Here is a 23864-nt window from a genome sequence, read left to right on the forward strand (position 1 = left end):
TCGAAATAGATGGATGAACTTCAAAGTGAACCAGCACATAAACCCTCCTGCACTCCAACCGCCCCCCCTTCCTCCACCCCTGAAAGCACCGAATTTCCCGTGACCCGGTTCTGGGCACTCAACTCACCCTGACTCCTAGAAAGAACTACACAGAACAAATAGAGCTCACAGCATGATTTGAAAGTTAACACATGTCTCTCCCTGGTGAACCAAATGGTGGGGAGGGGCAACTTCCCCAGGTGTCCCACTAACACAGCCTTCCTGACCTCTAAAGTGGGGAGCAGTTAGCTTGAGTGGCCTGGCTGAGCTCCAATGCCATGGCCTTACACCAGACAGCATAAAGGAGGGTCTCTGAGGTACTTGGTAACTCAAACCATTTTAAGACTTTGTAGGCTCAAGCTAACCGTACCTGGAACTGGGCCCAGGTACCTTCTGGGTTTAAGTCACAAGCCTGAAGTTCTCCAGGTAAGAAATCTAAGAACCTTTTCTCTGCTCTTTGTGCTGTCAAAGAATGGGGCTTAAATTCTTTGGAGCCAAGTCCAGCTTCCCATCTTTCTGCAAGTGGTACAGAATAGCTCCTAATGGCTCTCCTAGGAAACGAAACGGTAAGGAAGGGCTGGGGAGAAGCAGATGTGAATCTTTCTTCATGCTGCTTAAAGCCCCATAGCCCAGGAGATGACTCCCTGAGCCACTGGGTGTAATCCCATTACATCGAAGGGAAGCACTAGCATCCCATCTATGCTTTAACTCTTGTGGAGTGGATCGGATCCTTTTCTTAAGGCGGGGAGAAACAAACCCACAAGGATGCAGGCAGCTTGGCCAGCTAATCTCAAACTCCTTGTTTTCTGTCAGGTGCAGGAGTCCTCTCAGACATCAGGAAAGGTACTGGGGAAAGGTAAGTAGGCTTGTTATACACCATTGAATACCTCTTCTGTGCTAATGCTGCTTAACATCAATAATGCAACAGTATTAGACGTAATGATGAACTAGCAGGGTCCGGTTCTGTTTTTTGCGCATATCAAAATAGGGTTTAAAAAAAAAAGGTAATAAAACTAGGGCAATCAGGAGATCAAAGTGCTCCTTAATTCCTTCTCCAACAGAAGGAAAAAACTGGGTTCCCATTAATGAAAATGGCACTAGGCAGTAACCACACAAGTAACCCATGCTGCCCACTGGCTACACATGGAGCCTGTCACCCACTCTGGAGTCTGAAGTGGGGGGATGGGGGGGAGGTGATTATTTTCAGACATTGGGCTTGGCCAGGTGAGGAGCACTGCTGTATTTCCTCTCACCCCTCCTCCCTACCCCAGACTGCGTCATTCTGAAGTTAGGATACTAAATTTAAAAAATGCCAGCTATAGTTCCTATATGTTTCTGGGAGTGCCCAGACCAATGCGGGTTCTGTCACTGCCTGCCTGGTAACTTTGGTTTCAGAGTAACAGCCGTGTTAGTCTGTATTCGCAAAAAGAAAAGGAGTACTTGTGGCACCTTAGAGACTAACCAATTTATTTGAGCATAAGCTTTCGTGAGCTACAGCTCACTTCATCAGGTATCTTAATGCTACAGTTCAGTGCTCTGACGCCAGGAGCCAGCTGACATAAGGTCCCACTCTGGTTTCCATTAGCCTAGTTATGACTTTCAGGGTGACCTCAAAATCCCTTCTGGTCATGAGGGCCCCCCGAATCTGTCTCCTCAGGTTCTTAGATACCACTCAGACTTCCCCTCTGGTTTGTCACCCCAAAGGTGTGAAACCTGCCCTCAATTTTCAGTTCACTTTGGTGCACACAGTTTGTACAACAGAGCTGCTTGAGGTAAAAAGAGTGTATTTCATAGAAAAATCATAGTTTCAAAGATGAAATAGTGAGGGAAAGCAAACACAAGTTACACAGAAAATGAATATAAAGGCATAACGCCTGAGTTTGCACTCTTTTATTGGCTAAATTCCATTTCCTACTGCAAACAGCTTCCCAGCATGCCCTCTGCCCTACAGAGATCCAGCACATCAGACAACCCCTAGCTTAGATGCTGGCCCTCCATTTCTGGGTAGCCTTCACTTAAATTCCTTCCCTTTTACAGGGCTTGCAGTGGGCTTTTCCTTAACTCTGGTAATTTATGGGTACACAGAGCAGGGGGGTTTCCCAGACTGGGGTTTTCTTTTAATGGGAAAATATTGGAACAACTGAACTTTTTATCAACCATTCTCTCTTCCTGGCTGGACAATGCTAGGTGCTTGTCGTGGGTTTCATACAAAACATCTGGCCAGGGACACCTGCCCAACTGCCTCTGTACGCGGCTGTGAGGTGTTGCTGCAGTTGCACTATAGTTCAATTACAATTTTCTACACATGTACGCGTTCACACATTCATCGCCATAACCCGTGTCCATATCTCCAAGGACAAAGTTCAGGACATTAAAGGCCTTCTTCATAGAAGACTTGACTTGAGATACTTTTATACACAATAATGTTGACAATCAGTTGATTCAATTGCTTATTTGGGGTCGGGGAGGTTCAGACCCTTCAGTTCTCTCCTTGGGGTGACTTCCCCCCCCCCCTTCTTTTCAGTCCTTCTCAACGTAGAACATGTCTGTTCGACTGCTCTCCAGGTTTCGTCCAGCTACCTAGTGCACGTACAAAACAGCACGCTGAGTTTCCCCCCCACACCCTTTTGCCTAACGCCCCAGGGCCTCTGGATGCTCCCGTTCCAAATGGCAGCTGTGCTGCTGTCTGCAAGCTGCTGATCAATTCAGCAATGGAGGCTCTTGGAAAAGAGGAAGAATCTGGCAGCCAGCCACCTCTTAAAGATACTGCTGGCCTGAAAGCAGCACTGGCGTCCAGTGCAGCCACTGCTATGGGTTCGTGCTGGCTGGGTCATGTTTACACCAGCAGCTGGATGGAGTCTGCCTGGTCGTTCCAGACCCTGGAACCCATCCTAGGCTTTTCTCACCCTTTAACATAGGGGTCCCCCTTCTTTCCTCTCCACCCTTCCCAGTGTCTGATGATAGAAGCATCCAGGCCTACCTCATCATCAAGGTTTCCTCCTCAGTAGATCAGCTAGCAGTCTGTGTCAGGCTTTTGGAGACCTGTGCTCCTGGATCTGGTGCTCTGAAGGACCATCTAGAGGCTGAAGTGAAGAACCTTGGTGGGAATGTTGCCCTCTTGCTGAATGTAAGTCACTGTCCCCTTAGAGCTCCTGGGAAAGGCCATTCCATTGCCTGACCATGGCGATGGACTCTCCTAACCCTGTAATGAGGAGGAGAAGCTGGTGAACGGGCAGCGGCTGTTGCATGAGAAGTCATCTTGCATTATGTTTAAGACTGAACCATTTGCTTCACAGGATGTGGGGCCTCGAATACCAGCAAGGTGGCTGCAGAAACTCTTAATGCTGCCACCACTACTAGCTTAATGACTTTGTCCTACCCTTTTAGCTTGGCTCCCATGGGAGGATAGACTTAGGTGGTGGTGATCCTGGATGCTGTATATCTCTGCTAGACCTGTTCACCTCCCTAGCTCTTGCCATCCATTGGAGGCAGGAGCCTGTGACAGAGCCTGTACCATGGTGCAGAGAACCAGGCAGAATGTCCTGAACTTCTGCACTCTGAATTTTCAGCCTGAGGACTGTATGGGGAAAGGCTGGAGAGGTGACAAGACACCTGACAACTTCAAACCTACTCAGTCCAGCCTCCCTTCTGGGAGCCCTTAATGCTGCTCCTGATCTGACCAGAGGGGTGTCTCTCTCTAATTCCCCCTCCTCCTTGCCACGAGTTGAGTCAAAGCACACAGCCTCCATAGTGCTGCCTGATTTGACTGGAACCAGGTCCACAGAATCCTGGACCTCTGCAGAACACAGGGGTGGCCCTGACTCAGAGTTGCTGATCTGCTGATTTAGTCCTTTTTCAGGCATGTTACTTAAGGCTATAATGCGCCTCAAACTAATCCTTGCAGCAGTGAGGCATCGCCTATGTGTGCATTGTGATTGTGCTGCTAAGGAATAATCTGTCTAATGAGCACTGTAATGGGGGAGGGGAGAGAATAGCAGAAATGTTCCCCACTCTATCTGGCAATAAGCAGCCTGCAAGAATGGCTCTGCCTAGAAAATGTGTGTAAACCTGGGGCTCTAATGAGCTAGTGTCTGTCTGTAAAAGCCTTGCTGCGCTAAGTGTGCACTGCAAAGATGATGCTTGTAATGAAATCTAAAGAAAGTCAACTTGAACATGTGCCGCCGGCCTTCTTGCCTCCCTTCTGCAGGGCTGTGAATGTGAAATTACATCTATGATCCTGAAATCCAAGGAGCAAATTGAGCAGTCAGTGGTCGCTGTTGCTAGCTGGCTTGGCCAGCTAATGGTTGCTGTGGGGCTGGAAGCCAATCTTGAATGAGCTGAGGTAAGGCTGAACCTTTGCCTGAGGGAGGTGGGGATGATTGTCCAGTTGTCAATCAAAATGCTGCTTCCACGGATGCTGACGCTGCTCCTTGTCTGTGAGAGGCCAGTTGATGAGAGCCCCTTCCATGGGTGATAGTTCAGAGCCTCCTATGCTCTCTAATTGCTCCCTGGGATTGTGGGAACCTCCTTGGGAGCTGGGCATTGTACTGCTTGACAAACAGCTTGCTACACTACCAAAAAAAAAAAGCCATCCAAGTCCAAATATTTGCCAAACACTCTTTGAATACTGATCAACTTTCGTCTTGGAAAGTTTCTCTGCCACACATTCCTACTCAGACCTGGGGGTTCAGCTGGGATAGAAACCAGGCCTGGTATACGTTCTAACTGGCTGGAGCTAAACTCTGCAGTAATCTCTCCTGTTTCTGTGGCAAAGTGGAATCTCTGTGATGGATTGATCTCCCAAGAGAAAGGGGATAGGCTTTTTTTAATGGAATTAAATGCTCAGGTTAACAATACTATGAGTAGCCCAGTATTCCTGCTCATAGCAAGATCTAAAATCCAGCTTATACTGTACCCAAGTTCTCAATGTTCAGTGTGCTGGAGACTAATTGGCAGATTGCCAATGTATATCTGCATTGTAAGAGTTGTGTTGATGGCAGCTCTGGAGGCTTTGACTGCTTGAGAGTGGGGTCGTGGGGGTTGGGGGCAGGAATGGCTGAGAATTTTGGTCCTGAGGAGCTGATCTGTCTCCTCTTGTAGCTTGCAATGGGGATGGGAGGGAAGTGACTGAGCTTGAGGGAAATGTAGGCTTCAATTCCTACTCTTGCATCCTGGCAACTAGCCATCCCGACAGCCCCTGCCCCAGTATTCATCAGTGGATTCCTCAGTAGTGAATAAGACCAGCTCTGAGTTGTCCCTCCCAGAATGCTTTGTGAAATAGGCAATGCTGATAATCCGATGACACGTCACTAAGATGGAATGTTTGTGGTTTCAGTTCCTCCCAAACAATGTGGCGGAGGCAGTCACTGGAGGGGCAGAAAGCTATATTCACATGCAGATTCATAAGAACACAGAGGAACTCCTGGACCTGCAGCGCCAGAACTTGTCTTCAGAGAAGCAGGTACTGTAACTTTCCAGGTGTGGAGGCTCTTGTAGAATAGCTGCTGCAGCAATAAAGCTGGCAAGCAAAGTGCTCTGTCACTGGGGTGTGTCGGAGGTGTTGCTGTTTTAACCGCAATAATTGCGAATGCCCTCTCGGGGAAGACTTGGCGGACGTTCTCGCTACCTGTGCAAACCTTTCAAACAAAACTTGAGGGGAAACTCAATGGAGGCCAGCCTTGCGCAGTAGGAGGAGTGGCAAAAGCACATGCTGCAGTAGACTCACACGCCCTACTGGGTTGGGGGAAACTTTAACTGTAGGGGCCCATGAGCTGCAAAGTGACCTAATGAACATGCTCCTTTGCTTTGTTGCACCTCTGCATCTCATTTACAAACACTGGTTCCTACTTGATTTGGCAGATATTTGCTGAGTCTGTTTGAGTATACAGGTATCACTGCCCTGTAAATGAGAAGCTCCTCTCTGAAGCTGTGTGAAAGATTTGCAAGCTGTGGTGGTGATGTGCGATCAAGAACTCTTGCTAATATGGTATAATTCCGTCTAAAACTAATATTGTTTTTTTAAATCGATCCCATGTAATCAGATATTTAACTGGCTTGAAAATACTTAAATAGAAGCAAACCCAAGGTTGGTTACTCCCCAGAGTCAACAGCACAGCTTGCTCCATCATTCCACCACTAACTGGAAACCTTCAGGTGTCTCACAACATTTTGAGTAAGCAGGCTGTGTTTGTATCACAACCGACTCTCCCGATGGCCTTATTCCTACTTACACAGACAGTGGGTGCCTTAGAATGCCTCCTGTACTTATAACGGCCTCATGAGAGACAATGTACTGATGGCTTGACTACTGTTTACACTTAGAGTAATTATTTGTGTAGACACTCGTCCCTCTTCTCAGGTGTCCCTTGAATGGCTGGCAGGGATTCTGCTGCTCCGTGCATGGGAAATGGACTGGAGTGTTCCATTTTCATTGGGGAGAGGGGAATTCACGTGCAGAGTTGGCTTACAGGGTGGTGGATAAGGGCATACTTCTGGGACCATCCTATGCTTACTGTGGCAGTGAGTCTGACTGGGGCTCACCTAGGCTAAGTGTAGTCTAAGGCAAAACCTACAGGATGCACCAATCAGTGCAGTCTCCTCTTGCTGACTTTGTTCTTGGTTATCTGGGGATGGAGAGAATCTGCTCACATTTATTCTTTCTCTCTCCTCCCCCTGCCCCCATGAAGTGAGGAGACAAAGGCCTTAAATCCTACAGCCTGCCCTGATATTGCTTCCCAATGTTCTCTTCACCAGTGGTGCTGCCTCAACAGCAGGGCATCCAGTTTACCAGACTAAGACCTTGACTCTGAGCCAGTGCCCACCATCTCCCATACAGCTGTGCAGGCTCTCACTCACAATGATACCTGCTGCTTGGTGCCCCAAGACTCACTTTCTGTGCTTGCTTCACTTCTTTCTCCTTTTTAGCTGGCAGAGGAAGTCAGAAGACACTTCCTCTCTGTTGGCAGCTCTCTGCAGTGTTTTATGGAGAAATGCAAAATATTCTGGGTGAGTGCATGTGTATGTGGAAAGGGCAGGGGCTGTGCAGTTGTTCTCGGAATAATCTCCATTGGTTGGGCATGGTAAAAGACGGGTTGTTCACTGAAGTCACATGGTAACTTCTCTGGGTGAGAACTCGTGTGGCATTGACACTTGTCTAGCTTGCCATACAGACATTCATCAAAGTGCTTTCTAAAGTACCTCTTTTGTGTCCAAGGCACACTGTGGAGTTGCTGCTTTGTTGAGGAGCCTGCCTCATGGGAAGACATATGCCTGCTTCACTAATTTACACTCCAAGTGATTGCTCCTCCCCAGCCTCTGCAGAGATGCCTCTTGGAATATAAACAATAGGCCAGAATTTAGGGAAAATTGTTAAATAGCAGAGAAGAGGTGAGAACAGGTTTCTAGTCTAGCTAATAAGTCTTTTTTTTTTTTTAATAGAGGGAATTTGAATCCCTCAAACAAGAGAAGTCAGAAAAACCTCCAAATCTGAGTTTTCAAGAGCATGTTTCCTGTTTATAAAACTTTAAGTTGTGACTTGAATGCTCTCCAGGTGGCTTGGAAACGGGCCTCTACAATTGCTTTGCGTTGTCTGAAAAGTAATGCTTTTTCATAGTTACTCATTTTACTCTTGTCTGGTCCATTTGGAGATGGTCTTCAAATTGCTGGGTGGTCTTGCTTGCAGGTGCAACTACATGCTGCAGATTTCCTTCTAATTACAAGGAATATTGAGAATATGCTTCAAGCAAATGCAGCTTCTGAACATAATTAATTGGCTCTTTCTTTGACCCTCACTAGGACCAGCTACTGTTTAAAATATTTAGAGTGAAACATGTTGGCACACAACTCTGGAAGATTTTCAGCCCAAGAGTTAACTGATTCCACAGCTAAACTGTCTTCAGGAAACATTGGGTGGTGGTCTGTTACACATCTTTGTTTTGGTTCTTTAAATCTGCAGTAGGTCAATGAAACTGCACCACTGTAAATTCATGGAAGTGAGTGGAGAATGGGTGGGGGACAGTACTCAGCAAGGACTGCTTCTCTCCTGTCCTCCCCCACCCTTTCCCCATCTGTAAAAGGCAGGTACTATAGCCATATCTCAGGAGGGGGATGAAAGCAGCACAGCCTAGGCAAGCACAAAGTCAGGACACCTGCATCTCCATTTTGGGTGTACCAGTGACAGCACTCTGCTTTAGGAAAACTTGTTTAACCTTATTTTACACCTGGGCATATGGGGAACACTTACCTCCTGAGTTGGAGTGTTAGAACTATTTAATGGTTTTGCAAAGTTCTCTAGCTAGTTAAGTGCTGTGGAAGTCCTAATGGCCTCCCTGTAAGCAGGAAAGCACTTAGTTAAATACTTGATGAAAGATGCAATCTGAACTTTTTTTGGTTTTGGCTCTGACCACTTCCCCTGCTCCTCACAACAGACCAGGACCCAGACCTAGCAAAGCTGAAGCAAGTCAAGACTTTTAATGCTTTGTGCAGTGCTGCTCATGCTGAATCTCCTCATCAGTCAGTTTACCAACTGGCAACGGTGACTAAGCAGACCGAAGCAGCTGCCTCCCAGGTCCATTCTTCTGCTAGAGATTTATTGCAACTAGCAGAGACACTGGGCTGTGATAATTGCCTTCATTCTGGGATGGAGGCCCCGAAGAACAAAAGGCAGTTGCCCATGAATCCAGGGCCTGACTCAAGCATTCACTTACGGGGGAGGAGTGGGAACTATGTGAGTGTTGCTGTAGCAAAGCTGAATCGAGCATTAATCAAAAGAGAGCCTCTCCCTTGAGAGGCTAAGAATGCTGGGGCACTGTGGAGGTGGCCCAAATACTCTAGTCTTAAAATCCTGCCTTCAGGCTCTCTGCTACAGGGACCGTGGTGGGAATGTGGCTTTGAAAATCACAACAACACTTCACACGTTGTCCAACCTGGGAACCTTTATAAACCTTGTTCTAATCTGTAAGGCAGTAGGCATTTAATGTCCGTTTTACTCCTTTGATTACGGAGTGGTGAAAAGCAAATAGTTTGTAACTGAAGTTAAATAACACTTATTTATTGTGGGAGCAACCCAGCTTTAACAAAAAAAAGTGTTTAAATTCAGGCATGTAATAATTACCTTAATGATCTCACCTCTTTCATGGGAGTCTTTAGTGGCACAAACTGCTTGTAAGGTATTAAGTAGAGACCCCTGAATACGCTGATGTACATTAGCAACACAACCTCCATCTCTCTCACCTTTTTGTTTCTTGTTAAAAAGAATTCAACTAGTTTTGTTAGAGCATCTCTTGTCAAAAGGGCTCTCTGACCTGCTTTGGCCAAATCATGTCCCTCCACTCCTGTTGTCCAAAAGGTTTCATGTTGACGTGTCCATGCTTTCCAAATTTTTCATACTAAAAAGCCAATGTTTTGTCATTCTGCTCTAATGTAAAATAAACAGATTTGGAGAAACTCCCCTGGGCTGTGAAGGCTGCTTTTAGTTTGCCTGTGTGGTGCTAGGTGAAAACACTGGAGGTCTTTAGTAGGATGTAGAAGGGCAAAGCCGGTTAGGGCATCCCACTATGGGGCACCCACATGTCTATCAGGCCCAGCCTCAGGGGAGATACATGGCTCTCAAAGCTAGTTTTTCAGAAGTATTTATCGCTGTTTCTCAACCTTTTTGATACCAGAGCCTGGCTTGGTGCCTTCCTAAATTCTCCGGGAGAGCTGATGATCTGGTGCTGGTCTAGGGCCTGGTCCTCAAGAAACACCAACCCTCTCTCTTACCAGGAGCCTCCCCTAGCAGCTAGCCCCTGGGCTGGGGTGGCAGGCAAGCTGCCCCCCTTCTAACCAGCTGTCCTTGGGGCTCCTTGCTGCCAGCAGGAGTGGGCTAGGGCCAGCCCCTGTGCTTGATCCTGCTGTTGCTCCTTTCTCCAGCAGCTGGGCTCTAGACAGGCTCCAACGGGGTAGGGGGGCAGGTGCCCAGCCGGAGGAGGGGCGCCGAGCTGGGCCTGGCTGCCGGGAGCCCCCAGTGCAGCTGTCAGCGTTACTCCGGCGGCTGGGCTGGAGCAGGAGCCGGCTGCCCTCCCCCGACGGCGGGGGCCGCGGGGCAAGGGGCCGCCGGGCGGCTCCCAGAGAGGGGAGGCGGCCGCGGTTACGCCCCAGGCTGCGATTTGCATGTGAGTGGCCGGCCCGGAGCCGCCGCCGCCGCGGGCTCGGGGCAGGGAGCGTCGGGGCCGGGCAGGGGCGAGTCCCCTCCAGCCGGGCGCCGCGGAGCGGGGAGGCCATGCGGGCAGCAGCGCCCCGCGCCCCGGGGCCGGCGTGAGCCCGGAGCCGTCGGACGGTAGGAGCCGGGGCGGGGGGCGGCTGCCCGGGGCGCTGCGCTTGGACTCGCCTCTCTGGAGCCGGGCGGGGCTGGGGCTCGGGCTCGGGCGGCGTAAGGGGAGGCGGGGTCCGGGCCCGGGCCCGGGGAGCCCTTCGGAGCCGCTGCAGCTTTCCGGGGACCGGCGCGTTCCTCCAGCGGGTCTGGCCGCGGGCGCTTTCCGCAGGGACGCTCCGCGCGGGAACCGCTCCCGGGTCAGAGCCGCGTTTGCGGAGCGGAAAGCCCCGCTGCCGGCCCGGGCAGTCCCCTGGGGGGTGGTTCCCAGCGAGGGGTACGCAGAGATCTGCCAGGGTGCATCAGCTCCTCTAGAGATTTGCCTAGTTTCACAACAGGCTATCTACAGAGCACTAGCGAAGTCATAGAATCATAGAATATCAGGGTTGGAAGGGACCTCAGGAGGTCATCTAGTCTAACCCCCGGCCAATTCCCAATTTTTGCCCCAAATCCCTAAACGGCCCCCTCAAGGATTGAACTCACAACCCTGGGATTAGCAGGCCAGTGCTCAAACCACTGAGCTATCCCTCCGGACAAACTACACGTTCAGACAATGACTTGTTTGTACTGCTCTATGTACTACCCACTGAAAGGTAAGTACAGTATTTATATGCCACTTGATTTATTTTAGAATTACTTGGTAAAATGAGAAAGCAAACTTTCAGTAACAGTGTGACCCATTTGCATGTTTATGTCTGATCCTGTAAGCAAGTTATAAGGGAGGTGAAACTTGAGGGCACACAATACAAATCAGACCCATGAAAGGGGTACAGTAGTCTGGAAAGGTGGAGAGCCACTGTCTTGGGGGAGTGGGGTATTTTCCCCTGGAGTTGCCTGGCTGGTTATTTGGTGCAGCTGAGGAGCGGGTTGCCCTGTGTCTGTCAGTCTTCGAAGATTTGTTGATGAGGGGGGGAGAAGGTGGATTTACAAAAATAGTCACAACAGTTGTGGGTTTTACCCACTGGAATACAACATTAAATGATTAAACTGTTCAGAATAACACAATACCAAGTAGCACCCGGGGAAGATTATCTGTCAGCTTCCTGCCACAAAGGACCAGTGCTGGATTTTAAAATCAAGCCCTTTTAAGCGCTTTCCTGCTTATTTTTGCATCTGGTGCGAAGTCCAGTTTCAACAGATTAATATCTATTCAGTATTAGCTAGTTTCTCTCAAAACAAGACGAGTTTGATTTTAAGTAAATGATTTTTAAAACTTTGCAAGTGGATGTACAATATCCAGATGGGCTGTGAGAGAGGAAGCCTGTGCAGGCAAAACCTCCCCCAAGAATAAGAAATCCCACAACTTTTATAACTAAGTCTTTCAGCCCATCGCCTTCATTCTCAGGTATGTATTGGCTCCAGTCCCATCAGAGACCTGCAGGGAGTTAGGTGGTCTCAGCATAATGACCAGCTGACAGTACAGTTGCTCAGTGCTTTGTATCTTGCTTTGTGTGGCTTGTGTACATGGCTGGCTCCTTGTGGGGAGAGGAGGTTATTAAAGTTCTCCCTGGGTCATCGCTGTGGGGTGAGAATTAACAGATTCATCCTGCGGGTCTCAGATATTGTGTTTATATACAATATCAGCCTTCCAGCTGCTGAACCTGCACACAACACCCCTCCTGTGGAAGCAATTACCTTCCCCCCACCTTGCACCCCAGAACCATTCTGCCCCCAGACCGCTCTCAGAGCCAGACTCACCCACCAGACAGGTATGGATTGTACATAATTTACGGTGAAGTGAAGAAATCCTGGAGCAAGAAGAGTAAGTGTGTGACTGGTGTCCAGTGCGGTTCAGGTATGAAGGAATTAATATTGCATGAAGGGGATAGAATAATTGGTTCTTAGTTACAGTGTTGGGGAAACAATAGATTCTTTAAACCTCTAGGCCCCTGAAGGGTTGATGGTGGGAAATACCAGGTATCCTGCTGGTTTGGGTTTGGAGTATGAAGTCTTCCTTTAGCAGACACATTTTATTATAGGGGGGGAGTTTGGTCTGGAGGCTAAAGCACAGAGCTAGTCAACAGAAAGTCTGGGTTTCATTCCTGGCTCTGCCCCTACTGTCTACCTAGCGGGTTTATTATCCATGCCACCCATTGCTGTAGCATCTAGGTGTCTGCCACATAAATTTAGTAGAAACAGGAGGGTCACTAGCAAACTAAATGGAGTTTCTGGGTTAGGATATTTGTTTGTTTTGGGGGGCAGGTGGGGTTCAGGAATAGGAGGAGTGTTCATTCCTTATGCTGGAAAGGCTTTCTCAAGGAGGAAGGCTTTGGAATGTTTCCTAAAGATGACCAGACTCTGGATTGGCCTGGTTTCCTCTGGAAGATTATTCCACCGCTGGATCCCCTTAACCAAGAACACTTTGTCCCCAGCTCTCACACGCTGTGTCCTGGGCTTTGGGATTTGCACAGTCCCAGAGAAGCACAGCTCTCCCTGTGGTTCATAGGTTGAAAATGGTCTTAGAAGTAAGTGTGGCGTGATCTGCCCTGGGTTCTGACTCATCACCTCCTAGTTTACACCTGGAGAAACCAACACCTACCTAAGGGATGTGCTGGGAGGTTCAATCCATTGCTGATAAAGGGCCTTGTGAAGCTGGGGTGAAAGACACTAGAGAAGGTAAAATAATATTAGTGTACTTTCCCTTCCAATGGACAAGAAGCTTGTTTTTCAATCAGATTTTTAAATGTTCAGATCTCTTTGTCTCTGATACAAGTTAGTATAAAACTAAAGCAAAGTGTCATTGTCCTAAAGTGCAATCAACATCCCTTAGCTTTCCATTGTATTAATTGCCTTTGCCACAGGAGACTGGTGATATTTGCAAGACGTGTGGACATAATGCTCATTATAGTCAGTCATCCCATTGCTACATGGTCATCTTCTCTAGTTTTCTCTTCTGTGCAGTCCCATGAGAGTCCCTTGACTCTTGGTCTTTGGCCCCTCCCATCTAGTCACGTTGAATGCGTTCTTTTGTTTGTCTTCCCAGAATTTAGCATCTCAGTCAATGTGCTTTTTTCTTCTTTTTGGGGGGAGGGAGGGTGAGGAGGGTGTTCCACCCGTGGCCAGCTAGCAATGTCTGTTTCCTCCAGACCTGCAGGCTGCTCTGTTAGAACCAGAGTCACTTTCACGTGGTCTCCAAATGCTTTTATTTTAAATTCTGACTGCCAAATGGATCAGCACTTCCTCTTTGGGCAATGTCACCCCCCTACTTGCTTTTTGAAAAGATAGCTTTCGAAATCTCCATGTGGTATCATTTTCATAGGACTCTAGGTGCCAAGGATTGGCTATTGAGAAATAGATTTTGTATGTGCAGAAGCACCAGAGGGTTAGTGGTTAAGAGCAGGGGATTGGGAGTGCTCCTGGTTTCTCTCCTCTTAACTGTAATGCTGATTTGTTGTGTGGCTGTGAGCAAGTCACTTAGCCTCTCTGCGCCTCAGTTTACCCACCTGTAAGGAATAAGGGTTGTATCAATTTGTGATGGTTAGTCCCTATGCTACATCTTATCAAAACCTTTACAAGATCCCATTGTCTGGCCAGCTCACCTACTTGGAACCATTGTCAAAGGTCTGGTTTGACACTGCTCAGAAATGTAATTTATGCATCTGACTTGATTTGGTTAAAAGCAGGAAAAGGCAGGTTCACTAACCGTCCGACTTATGAACTAGTGATACAGCTTCTGCAGTTATCGGCTTTTGGTATCTCATCTGCACCAGGCACAGAGTGGGCCTAGCAGACTACCTAGGATGGATATTTTCTTTCCCCCCATTTCTGTATGCAAGAATTAGCTATACGGCTGCAGTACATCTTTATCTATCATTGCTTTGTCCATTCCAGCAGAGAGGGAAAGATTTCCAACCAATCGACATGGTCCGGCAACACTCGAGACCTGAATACTGGTTCCTCAGCTTTCTGGTAAGTTTTACAAGGACTTAATTGCTTTTAGTAGCTGGATAATTTGAATTCTTAAAACAGCTAGGAATTTTCCAAAGACATTTCCCTAACAGTCAGGATGTTGAAACACGGGGCCTGAGTCCTCGGTGAGGTCATTCTGAGTGATACTGGAATTAATCTCCTAAAATAAAATGAATAAACCCTTCTATACCTTTTCTGATAGTTCGATGTATTTAGTCATTGGTTTGTTATTGATGGTACAATCCAAAGGAGATGGTTGCGACTGGTCATACTCTGGTGGGTTTCAGCAAGAGGTGGATTTCACTTGGCAGATTCAGGTACTTTAATAATAGCACTTTGTTGTTAGAGCCTCAGCAATGGATATTGTTATATTTCTAATTTTCTGATTATCCCATGTAACTGTGTGGAGGATAGTATTTCACTATGAAACGTTTATTTTCAGAGGTTCTTTATAGACATGTATATAACAAGGAAAACTTGCTAGAACAGTGCAGTGTGAGCAGAGACACCAGACTGCATGGGCTTAAACAGGGAACTCAGCAGTAAACGTACCCTCTTTGTTTATCGCCTAAACCTTGCTCCCACCATGCGGTGTTGTTTCTTGCAGATTGCTAGCCTGTCCAGAGAAGTCTTAGACTTTACTGCCCTTGCTGATAATCACACTTCAAAAGGTTAGTGTCCTAATCAGCACTTGAGTCTTTTTGTGTGAACAATATTCAGCACAGAGAATCTATGAAAATATGTTTGGGACTGTAAGAGCTAACGTTTACCCCCCGCCCCCCTCCCACACCCTTTTTTATATGGTTGTAAATTGCAACCAACATTTGTTGGACCCAAATTTGATTGCAGGTGTAAATATTAGTATTTGTACAACTAATTACCAGGTTAGCAGGTGAAAATCAGGTAAGCGCTGTCCAACTGCTGATATTTGTGCCTGTGACGCATTTGTGAGTGCAAACAATATGGGAGCAATTTTGTGAGTGCAAATTGCCACTTGCAAATATGGAACCGAGGGGAGCTGAAAAACGGGGCCTAAGCTCTGTCCTTCAGTCCCTGAGTGAGTCTCACTAAAATGTCTTAAAGTGTGTCCCTCAGGTGAACGGCAGTGTGTTTTGTTTTGTCCTGACATTGCCACTGTTTTGGGTGTTTCATATAGATGCATCAGATCTGAGGGCTGGGAGTGGGGAAAGCCAACACTTCCAGGCTCTCAGATCTCCCTCATCTTAGGCCCGAGGCAATCGGCTAAAGTCTGTCCCTGTTCGCCGACGTCCCTTTGTGCTGCGTTCTGGTGCGAGATTCTGCTTCTGACTTTTCAAGGTCTGCGCAAAGCCCATGTTTGCAAGTGCATGGCTGATCTCCTGCGTGAGGCTGACCCCAGGTGGCATGAGTGGGTGTGTGGCACGTAGTTAGTATCTTAATAAAATTATTAATGAAGCTGTTGAAATGAAGGCCTCAGGCGTCCAGGGGCAAATGGGCTGGGAAGGAGGAAATCGCTCTGGTGCTTTCTCCAAACTGACATGTGTCCTCCTGGCTCCTGTGCTGCATGGTGTAGCATGTGGCCCAGCTTGCGCATCTGCCTTTCAGATTTTGGTGCTGCGGCTGCCACCATTGCAACCTCGGGAGATGTTTATGAATATGTGGACGTCCCCTTGGACTGGTGGCATGCGAACAGACACTGTGAACAACGCTTTGCGCAGCTGCTCTTTGAGATCAGGGACAGCGAGCTGGCTTCGGTCAGCAAACTGCTGCGCTCCCACCAAGTGCAAAGCTCTGTCTGGTTAGACGAGAGGGAGGCATTCCTGCACAAACACAAACAGAGACGTGAGTATAAGATGGGCATTGGGGCAACTAGCTTGGCCTAGCCAGGGACAAAGAAACCCATGAAGGCCCAGAGGTCAGATACATCTTTTACAAAACAGATGTGTCTGGATATTGTGAGGGGAAGTTATTAGTCTGGAAGAATTATTCTTGTGATTTGTATTGTTGTAGGGCCTAGGAGCCCAAGCATGGACCAGGACCGCATTGCACGAGGTGCTGTACAGACACAAGCCAAAAGGACAGAACCTGTCCCAGGGAGCTTACAGTCTAAGTATAGGACAAGAGACAACAGATGGACACAGAGAGAAGGGGGAGTACAAGGAAACAATGAGAGAGTATTGGTCAGCAGGCCAGACAGTGGTACATCAGATGTCTCACCAGTATCCAGTTATTTGTAGGTATCCTGGTAAAGGAGAGTTTTAAGGAGGGATCTCATGCCCTGGGGTGTCATGGACTAATTCTCCATGCTCCACCTCAGCATCAAGGCAAGGATTGTTTTGCTGGATGTGTCCCCTGGAACATAGCTGCAGAAGTAATTCTATAAGTAATATGACTGGGGGCATAGGTTGCAGCAATCCAGCACTGGGTAGTCACATATCACTACTGTGCTGAGCATAGTCGGGTGATCTGGGAGGTCTTCTCTAGGCTCTGCCTGCAGAAGACGGGCCATTGGCGATGAGCAGTTAATCCCAAATTCATTATTTACCATCCTGGTTGCTGGAAGCATCACTTCCAAAAGTGGCAATTGCAGAAATGCTCTAGCATTAAACTCCCCTTCCCTCTCCGGGCATCAATCTAGCCAGCATCATCCCCTTTAAAAGTAGCTGAGACCCCTCAAGCATGTATTTATGGTATTGTGGTGTGCTGGGGTCAAGGGTCGTTAGAATTTGTGGGGATGAAATAAAAGAAATGGTTGTTTCCCAGAGAGAGGGAGCAGGATTTGGTCCAGGTTCCTGCCCTGTCTTGGCTGAAGTTTTGAATGTTCCTCTTCCAGGAATTCACACAGCACCAATCCTGGTGTTCAGAAACAAAACAGACACTAAGTACGTGAAGGTACTGGCCAAATTCCCCGTGATGCCTGCTGTCACCGCCTGTGCCCACATCCAGTGGGACAACAAGACCCAGGAGATTTCCACCGTCTTCTCCTATGCTGTCCCGGCTTTCATTAACGAGTTCCAGCTGCGCGGCTTTGTTGATGAGGAAGGGTTTGTACGATTTGCCATCATCGTCCACGGACACCACTCCCCGTACCTGCCCGTGTTCCGCAGCGACGGGCTGTGGCATCACTTCTGTGTCACCTGGCAACAGCGGAATGGGACATGGGCCATCTACGCCGACGGGAAGAAGAAGGCCTCTGCTGCTGGACTGTGTGCCGCAGGGCCACCGGCCAGCCAGGCTATTTACGCTCATGGAACTTTTATTATTGGACAAGACCAAGATTCACTAGGGGGCACCTTCAAGGAGAAAGAGTCCTTCAGTGGGAACATCACTGACCTGAACATGTGGCGGAGAGTCCTTAGCAAAGAGCAGATAGAGAGAGTCCGGTCGTGCTGCCTGATAGAACATGAGCTTATCTTCAGGTGGGGCAGTTACACTCTGGAGATCGAGCCCGCTGTACAAGAAGTGACAGCACAGTTCCTGTGCCCAGGTAAGACTCATTCGCAGCGTCAGGGCCTCGACATACTTGGCTTTCCAGGCTTAGGTTCTGAGCTGCAGATCAGCAAAAGGCAGCAGCTTTCTGCCAGGTACAGCTGTACCGAAGACAATAGGCCTCCATGCGGGTGTAAGCATCACCCATAGGAAGAGAGGTTTGCACCGGGAGGATGGATAGCTGGGGAATGTTTGGAGGATGGTGTATCTTTTGGGGAGGGAAAAGAAGGTCGGTTTGAACACTGGGGGAAGGGGGGCGGTTGCCATCCAGGTAAGACCTGAGACCAAGGTCCTGTTCATTTGTGGTCATTAAAGATTCCATGGCACTTCCTGTCATGAACTCCAGTGTCCTGGGAAAATTTGCACTGGGCTAATTATACTCTTCCTCCATCATGTTTCCCCTCTAGTTTCAGTTGGAGAAGTTAGGCTTCGTCTCCACTGGCAAGTGAAAGACAAAACGTTTGTCGTTCAGAGAGATGTTAAAAACACACACACACACACGCACCCTGAAAGACAAAAGTTTTGTCAATGACAAGTGCTTGTGTGAACAGCGGTTTGTCGTCAGGAGAGTGCTCTGCCAACAACACTAACGCCGCTCGTTGGGGGTGGACGTTTTTTGTTGGCGGGAGAGCTCGCTCCCACTGACCAACAGCCGCTCCGCTGCGCACCTTTTAGCGGCACGGCTGCACTGGCAGAGCGTGGAAACAGCCTCAGTCTATGCTTGCTCCCCTGTTATCTGTCAATTTCTGTTGTTGGACCCTTTATATCCTCTTCCTAGTGCTTCAGGGTCCTCCTGAGCAAAAAGCGCTGTTTAGCACCGTAGTTTATCCCAGCTGGCTTGACAATTCCTAATCAAACCCAGAACTCAAGCCCTGGCATTTCTGTCTCCTTGTGGTGTATCTGGGGTAGGCATCTAACTGTGCAGGCTGCCTGAGAAGCTACGTTACGGAGCAGCGCAAGGAATCCATGCGCCAGGCCGTGCATGGGAGAACAGTGGGGCTATTTAAGGAGCAACTGGTGATTTTCAGCCTTAAAACAAAGTTTGTGGCTCATCTGTGAAATGTCCTGCCCGGGGGGGGGGGGGAGGGGAGGGGAGGGGAAACAGTGCGTGTCTCAGCATTCTGGGCCTCATTTGTGTATCTCCCCAGGGCCTGTGGAGCAATGCAGAGTTCTTGACGTTGGCAGTGGTGGAGTTCGTGACACTTCTTGTTCGCGTTCCTTGCCTTTCGTCTGCCACTACAAGAAGGGTACAGCCAGTGATGTATTTACTATTTCCGTTATGGTAGCACTCAGGGGTCCTGGCCAGGATCGGGCCCTATACAGACACCCAGGAAGACACAGTCCCTGCCCTGAAGAGTTTACAGTCTAATCTATAATTTCTAACATTTTCAACTTCCTGAATTAAATAAATGTCAAAATGTGCTGTAGTCACAACCTCAGGACAAGTGTGTCCTGGCTGAATGCAAAGCAGACAGGCTCCTGCTTGCTGCTCTTACAGATTTTAACTTTATCTTCAGTTTATTCAGTTTTCTGTTATCCATACTGCACGTTGCAGGACTCCTGGGTATTGTCTCCCTTACAGTTACAGCACTGTAGGGTAAGATCAACTCCAAGCATCTCTGGTCCTGTTGCGTGAGGAGATGGGCTGAGGGAGGGGAGGTCACAGAGATCAAAAGTTTGGCCGAGCTGCTGAAATGTCAGCTCTTGGTGTCCTCCAGTGGATGTCTTTGCACTGAAGGTAAAAGGCACAAATTACCTCCGCAAGTGTCGGCAGTTTGTCCTGATTGTCCTCCCAGCACATCAGTGAGTCCCAAGGAGCTACTGCCCAGGCACTTGAAAATGGGACATTTCTGGGGATCGCGGCAACTCTTATGTCTTTGTGTTATTCTCAGATGTGTATTTACTCTTGAAGAAAACCCAATCAGAATCCAGCCCGCCACTGATCAGTAGGGTTAATATCCTCGCAAATGCTACCGTGGTGAGTGTGTGAGAACCCAGGCCTTCGGGACCTTTTGTTGCTGGGAGTTCCCAAAGCTTAGAATAGTCCAGAGCCGACTTGCTGTGCCATTGTTCATTCTTGTGCGTGTTTCTTTTCCTCCCAGCCTTAAGCTGTGTACCCTTGGCCCCTCTAGTGCTGCACTCCAGGAGTGGGAGGAACCTCACGAATAGACCCACCACCTCTTTTTCTGGCTTTTTAAATATTTACCTTTGTATCATTTTGACAAACCATTTCACAGCACCGGGGCCTGATGTGGGGGACTCATTACTGTGAGCAGGGGAGCCCTGTATACAGTAGTGATTCCAGGCCTCGTTTGCACACTGAGTTCAGCAAACACCCATATACTCCCATGTGGCAGAGCAGGACAGATCTCCCTTCCCCTGCACATGGTGCATTTTGCACTAGTCACCAGCTTGCAGGTCAATAGCTTATGGGTGGCTGGCAGGGCAGCCTCCTTGTGTATTGGAGGGTGGGCACAGAGCATCACCCATAGCCCTTAATAAAGTCCACATCATTTGATGTCTTTGGACAGAGGTGGGGTCTGCTCTGGGGTAAAAGGCTTTTCCTTGGCAGATTCCTGAGAATATTTTCTTGGGCGATGTTAGAGACATGAACATCTCAGCAGCTGTCAATGTTCTCCATGCTCTGACGATCGTCCTGAGGGAGGAGGAGATCCCGGTGAAGCCAGCTGACCTGCTGGGCGTGGTCCAGTTTCTAAAGCAAGTTTCAGACGTTGAAGTCCAGGAGCAGGAACAGCTGGAGATCCTGGAACAGCTGAGCCAGTATTACGTGGAAGTGACTGGACTGATCCTGGAGGAGCAAAATACTGACAAGTGGTCAGAAATCAGCCAGGTGAAATAGGCTTGTGATGTATGCATGAACCCAACTACCTGCCTCGCCTCAGCGGAGTCTGTAGACACTGCAGACTAGGGTTATGTCACATCTGCCCGTACTGCTGGGGTCTGCAATTCCTTGATTCACTGGATCACAATGATCTGATGACTAATCCTGTGGGTGGACCTAGTGTGGGGCAAACCTCCAAAGGTCAGAGTTTGGAGCTGGCTGGAACGGGAAGAGGAGGCTCTCTCTAGAGATTGTTGGTGCGCTGGGTCTCATGCAAACAGCCTTCCTGGCAACGTCATGGCACTTGCAGTCCAGCTCCTGGCTGGAGCCTGGGATTGCACAGACAGCATGAAAATGAGGTTATTAGGGGGCAGGGGTGGAGGAATCTATGGAGGAATTAACCAGGCGTTCTGAACCTTTGCAGTGATCCAGTTTGGCTTCAGAGCTGCATGAATATTTTGAGGGACAGCGAGAGGGTCAGGTCCCTTCCAACCCTGATTATTCTATGATTCTATGATTTCTGAACTGTCTCGCCCTGCCCTAGAGTAGCACCAGTACCAGGAATTGCTGTGTTTGAAGGTGCAAACCCTAGACTCCTAGTTCGATGCTGTCAAGCAGCATCGGGCAGCCCATCAAACATCCTCCTACAGCAGTCTTTTTGCTTGCTCCAGTGATTGCGTGCTCTCTCATTTGCTGCTGTCCAATGCTAATTCTCCAGGCTGCCCCCCTCCTTGCAAGCTCCCTTGGGAGCCCCCCTCGGCTTCTGTCCTGTTCAAGCTAGCTTGCCTAACGCCATGACACTTGCCTTTCAGGGGCCTGTTCCCTATGGGGTTAACGCACTCCATGGCAGATCACTGAACCCGTGCCTCCCCCTCCACCCTCCCGCCCCGCTGTGCCTGGCAGGGATGGTGTGCTAGCTTTTTAAAATGGCATTGTTGTAATGTTTGCAGATGGGATGCCAAGACAGCATCTGTTTCCAGACTCCAAACTGTTCAAAACACTGTAGATCCTTGTGTGAGAAACATTCATCATGTCCCCCTCAGCGGGGGCCTTCTCCATTAGATGCTGGGATTGCTTTTATCTTGTCCTCTCATGTCAGCCCTTTCTGTATGACCTGGCCCCTCCTGGGTGTATGTGCAACACCTACCGTCATGGCCAATTCACTGGGGATTGAACCAGGGACCTCCAGAGATCACGGCATGAGTCTTTCAGCTTGAGTTCAAAAGTCAAGCTCGCTAGCTGCGGTACATGCAGTGGCCAGGGGTTAAGTGCACGGCACAGCCTTCTCCTGGAGAACTTCTCAGCTGCATCATAAACCCACTACTACTCCCAGGGATTCCCCTTTAGCTCGGGCGGTAGCGACCTTTGCAGGGGGAGCTGGAGGGTGTGAGCTCTGTTGCCATGAGGTTCCGAGTGCCCTCGTTATGCAGCACGATCACACTTGTGATACGCAGGATGGTCCATGTGCTCAGCACCTCTTGGGATCAGGCCGTGAGTTTGTAGCTCTTCAAGTAATGGCTCAGTTTCTTGTGGGCAGCTCTTTCCCTTGTGAGTCGGTTTCAGGGGACATGGGTGTGTTCTACAGCACAGCCAACCCCAAGTGTTCAAAAATCAGGAGTCAGGCCCCCAAAAGCATGAGGTTTAATAATCAAGTTGAGTCTTGTTTCTTTGCTTGTTGTTTTTTTGAGCGAATTTGCAAGCTTTTCTCTGCTGTCAGTGGGGCAAGAGACTTATTTAAAACAAAGGGAAAAGAAAACAGAAAACTGAGATTTTCATGTCATCACCTGACTCCTGTAGCTGAGGCTTTGAAAAAAAACAAATATCATGAGACATGAGAGTTGGCAACACTGGTTCTAAGCTGCACCACTTGATATAAGGAAATCTCACAAATGACTGTGTGTTTCTTAGATTATCAGAGGGCCTATGACTGTTGTAGAGAACATGGACAGAATGGCCTCAAACCTAGACCAACTTCTGACTGCAGAAAGGACAAAGATAGCGATCCAGCACAGGAACATCAGTGAGTATGAACTAGCCGGGCTCCGGGCAGCCGTGAAAGCTTGAGCCACCTTGCACTTGAAAGGGGCAAGAATGAGCAGCCTTTATGGCAGTGTTAGTTTGGGCTGGGATGGTGGTGGGGCAGGGGGTGTCTCTCCAGCTGGGAGCTGTTACCCAGCAAGTTCCTAGCCCAGCACTTTGAAGGTGAAAGTGGTGTAACAGGGTTACTGTCCTGGCTGGGGGAGTGGGGTTTTTCTGCACACCCACATGCAGCCCAGAAAGAGTGTGGCTGCTCCCAGGGGGATCCTGTCTCAGGAAGTAATCTTGGGAGGAAATTCTTGGCAGCGTGTGCCTGTCCTGTCTCCGGGAGAAAGGGAAACTGGTATCAGCAGCTCCGGCAGCAGGAGGGAAACTGCGCTGTACCCTTCTGTGGGGAGAAACGGAGGTGGTTCTGTTCACTTATCCCATGCCTGTGTCATTATTGGGGGAACAGGCATGCCTCGGCTAACTCCCCCGAGGTCACATAACACTGGGTATACAAGGGCTAAGCATTATGGCCAAGGATTTCAGCTACGTCTGCTGATTTGAGACGCCCTGGTTTGTGGGCACGCACCTGGAGGTGGGCCTGCCTGTCGGAGATGTGGAGAGCCGATAGCTCCCGCTGACTCTTTCTGGTAAATCAGGCTCCGGCTCTCTGACACTGCACACTGGGAGGCCTCATTTGGAAATCTGGCTGCAGAGAGTAAACTTGCTATTTTAAGGGTGGGAGGGGATGCTTGAGGCGAGCTGTGGCTATATTTCCTTCCTTCCTGATCACTTAACATCACACTGTAGTTTCATTTTAAACTGCAAACCAGGAAGCGTAATTACAAGAAATCCTTTCCATGCAGTCGCACTGAGGAATGCTCCAGTCAGCATGACTTTCCCCAAGGTCTCCACAAGAGGGTGATGTTCCCCCGCACATGGCACCTCACAGCTAGGTACACATGCAAGCTCAGATCTCCCACTATTTTAACAAGGGCTTTCCACAAACTTGAGTTCAGGCACTGGCAGGAGAAGCTGAGGGTCTAGGCAGCGTCTTTGTCTGAGCAAACGGGTGGGCTGGGCTGGGCCTTGTTCCGTAAAACACTTCAAGGGCGTGGGTGGTATCACGGGTCTGAAGTGAGGGCTGGGGTGTCTGGGGAGGTGGGGGTAGTGTGGGGAAGGGATCATGCAGACACCCCACCGAATCCTAGACTCGGGGCACCCCCAGTAGGTCAG

General features: G+C 48.9%; 2 protein-coding genes across 10 annotated transcripts in view; both read left to right on the forward strand.

Annotated features, from left to right (window-relative positions):
• Positions 1–251: 251 nt before the first annotated feature.
• LOC311532251 (uncharacterized protein) lies at positions 252–4375 on the forward strand (the record flags this gene model as incomplete). The annotated part of the gene is made up of 4 exons (XM_084650556.1): positions 252–465; positions 853–895; positions 3048–3166; positions 4247–4375. Exons 1-4 carry the CDS (start codon positions 313–315, stop codon positions 4373–4375), a joined length of 444 nt encoding a protein of 147 aa, XP_084506682.1. The 5' UTR covers positions 252–312.
• Positions 4262–23864, forward strand: part of ADGRD2 (adhesion G protein-coupled receptor D2) — a 67862-nt gene continuing 48259 nt past the window's right edge. The window contains exons 1-11 of one of the 9 annotated variants that reach the window (XM_084650547.1): positions 4262–4381; positions 5375–5500; positions 6964–7044; positions 14219–14296; positions 14904–14967; positions 15881–16117; positions 17109–17762; positions 18913–19011; positions 19657–19742; positions 20337–20615; positions 22515–22626. In XM_084650547.1, the coding sequence (XP_084506673.1) occupies positions 5432–5500; positions 6964–7044; positions 14219–14296; positions 14904–14967; positions 15881–16117; positions 17109–17762; positions 18913–19011; positions 19657–19742; positions 20337–20615; positions 22515–22626 (1759 nt within the window). In that variant the 5' untranslated portion in view covers positions 4262–4381; positions 5375–5431. The other 8 variants (XM_084650554.1, XM_084650551.1, XM_084650550.1 and 5 more) reach the window with 8 other exon arrangements.

Source organism: Lepidochelys olivacea, assembly GCF_965140295.1.
Source record: "Lepidochelys olivacea isolate rLepOli2 genome assembly, chromosome: 16".
Lineage (NCBI taxonomy): Eukaryota > Metazoa > Chordata > Testudines > Cheloniidae > Lepidochelys > Lepidochelys olivacea.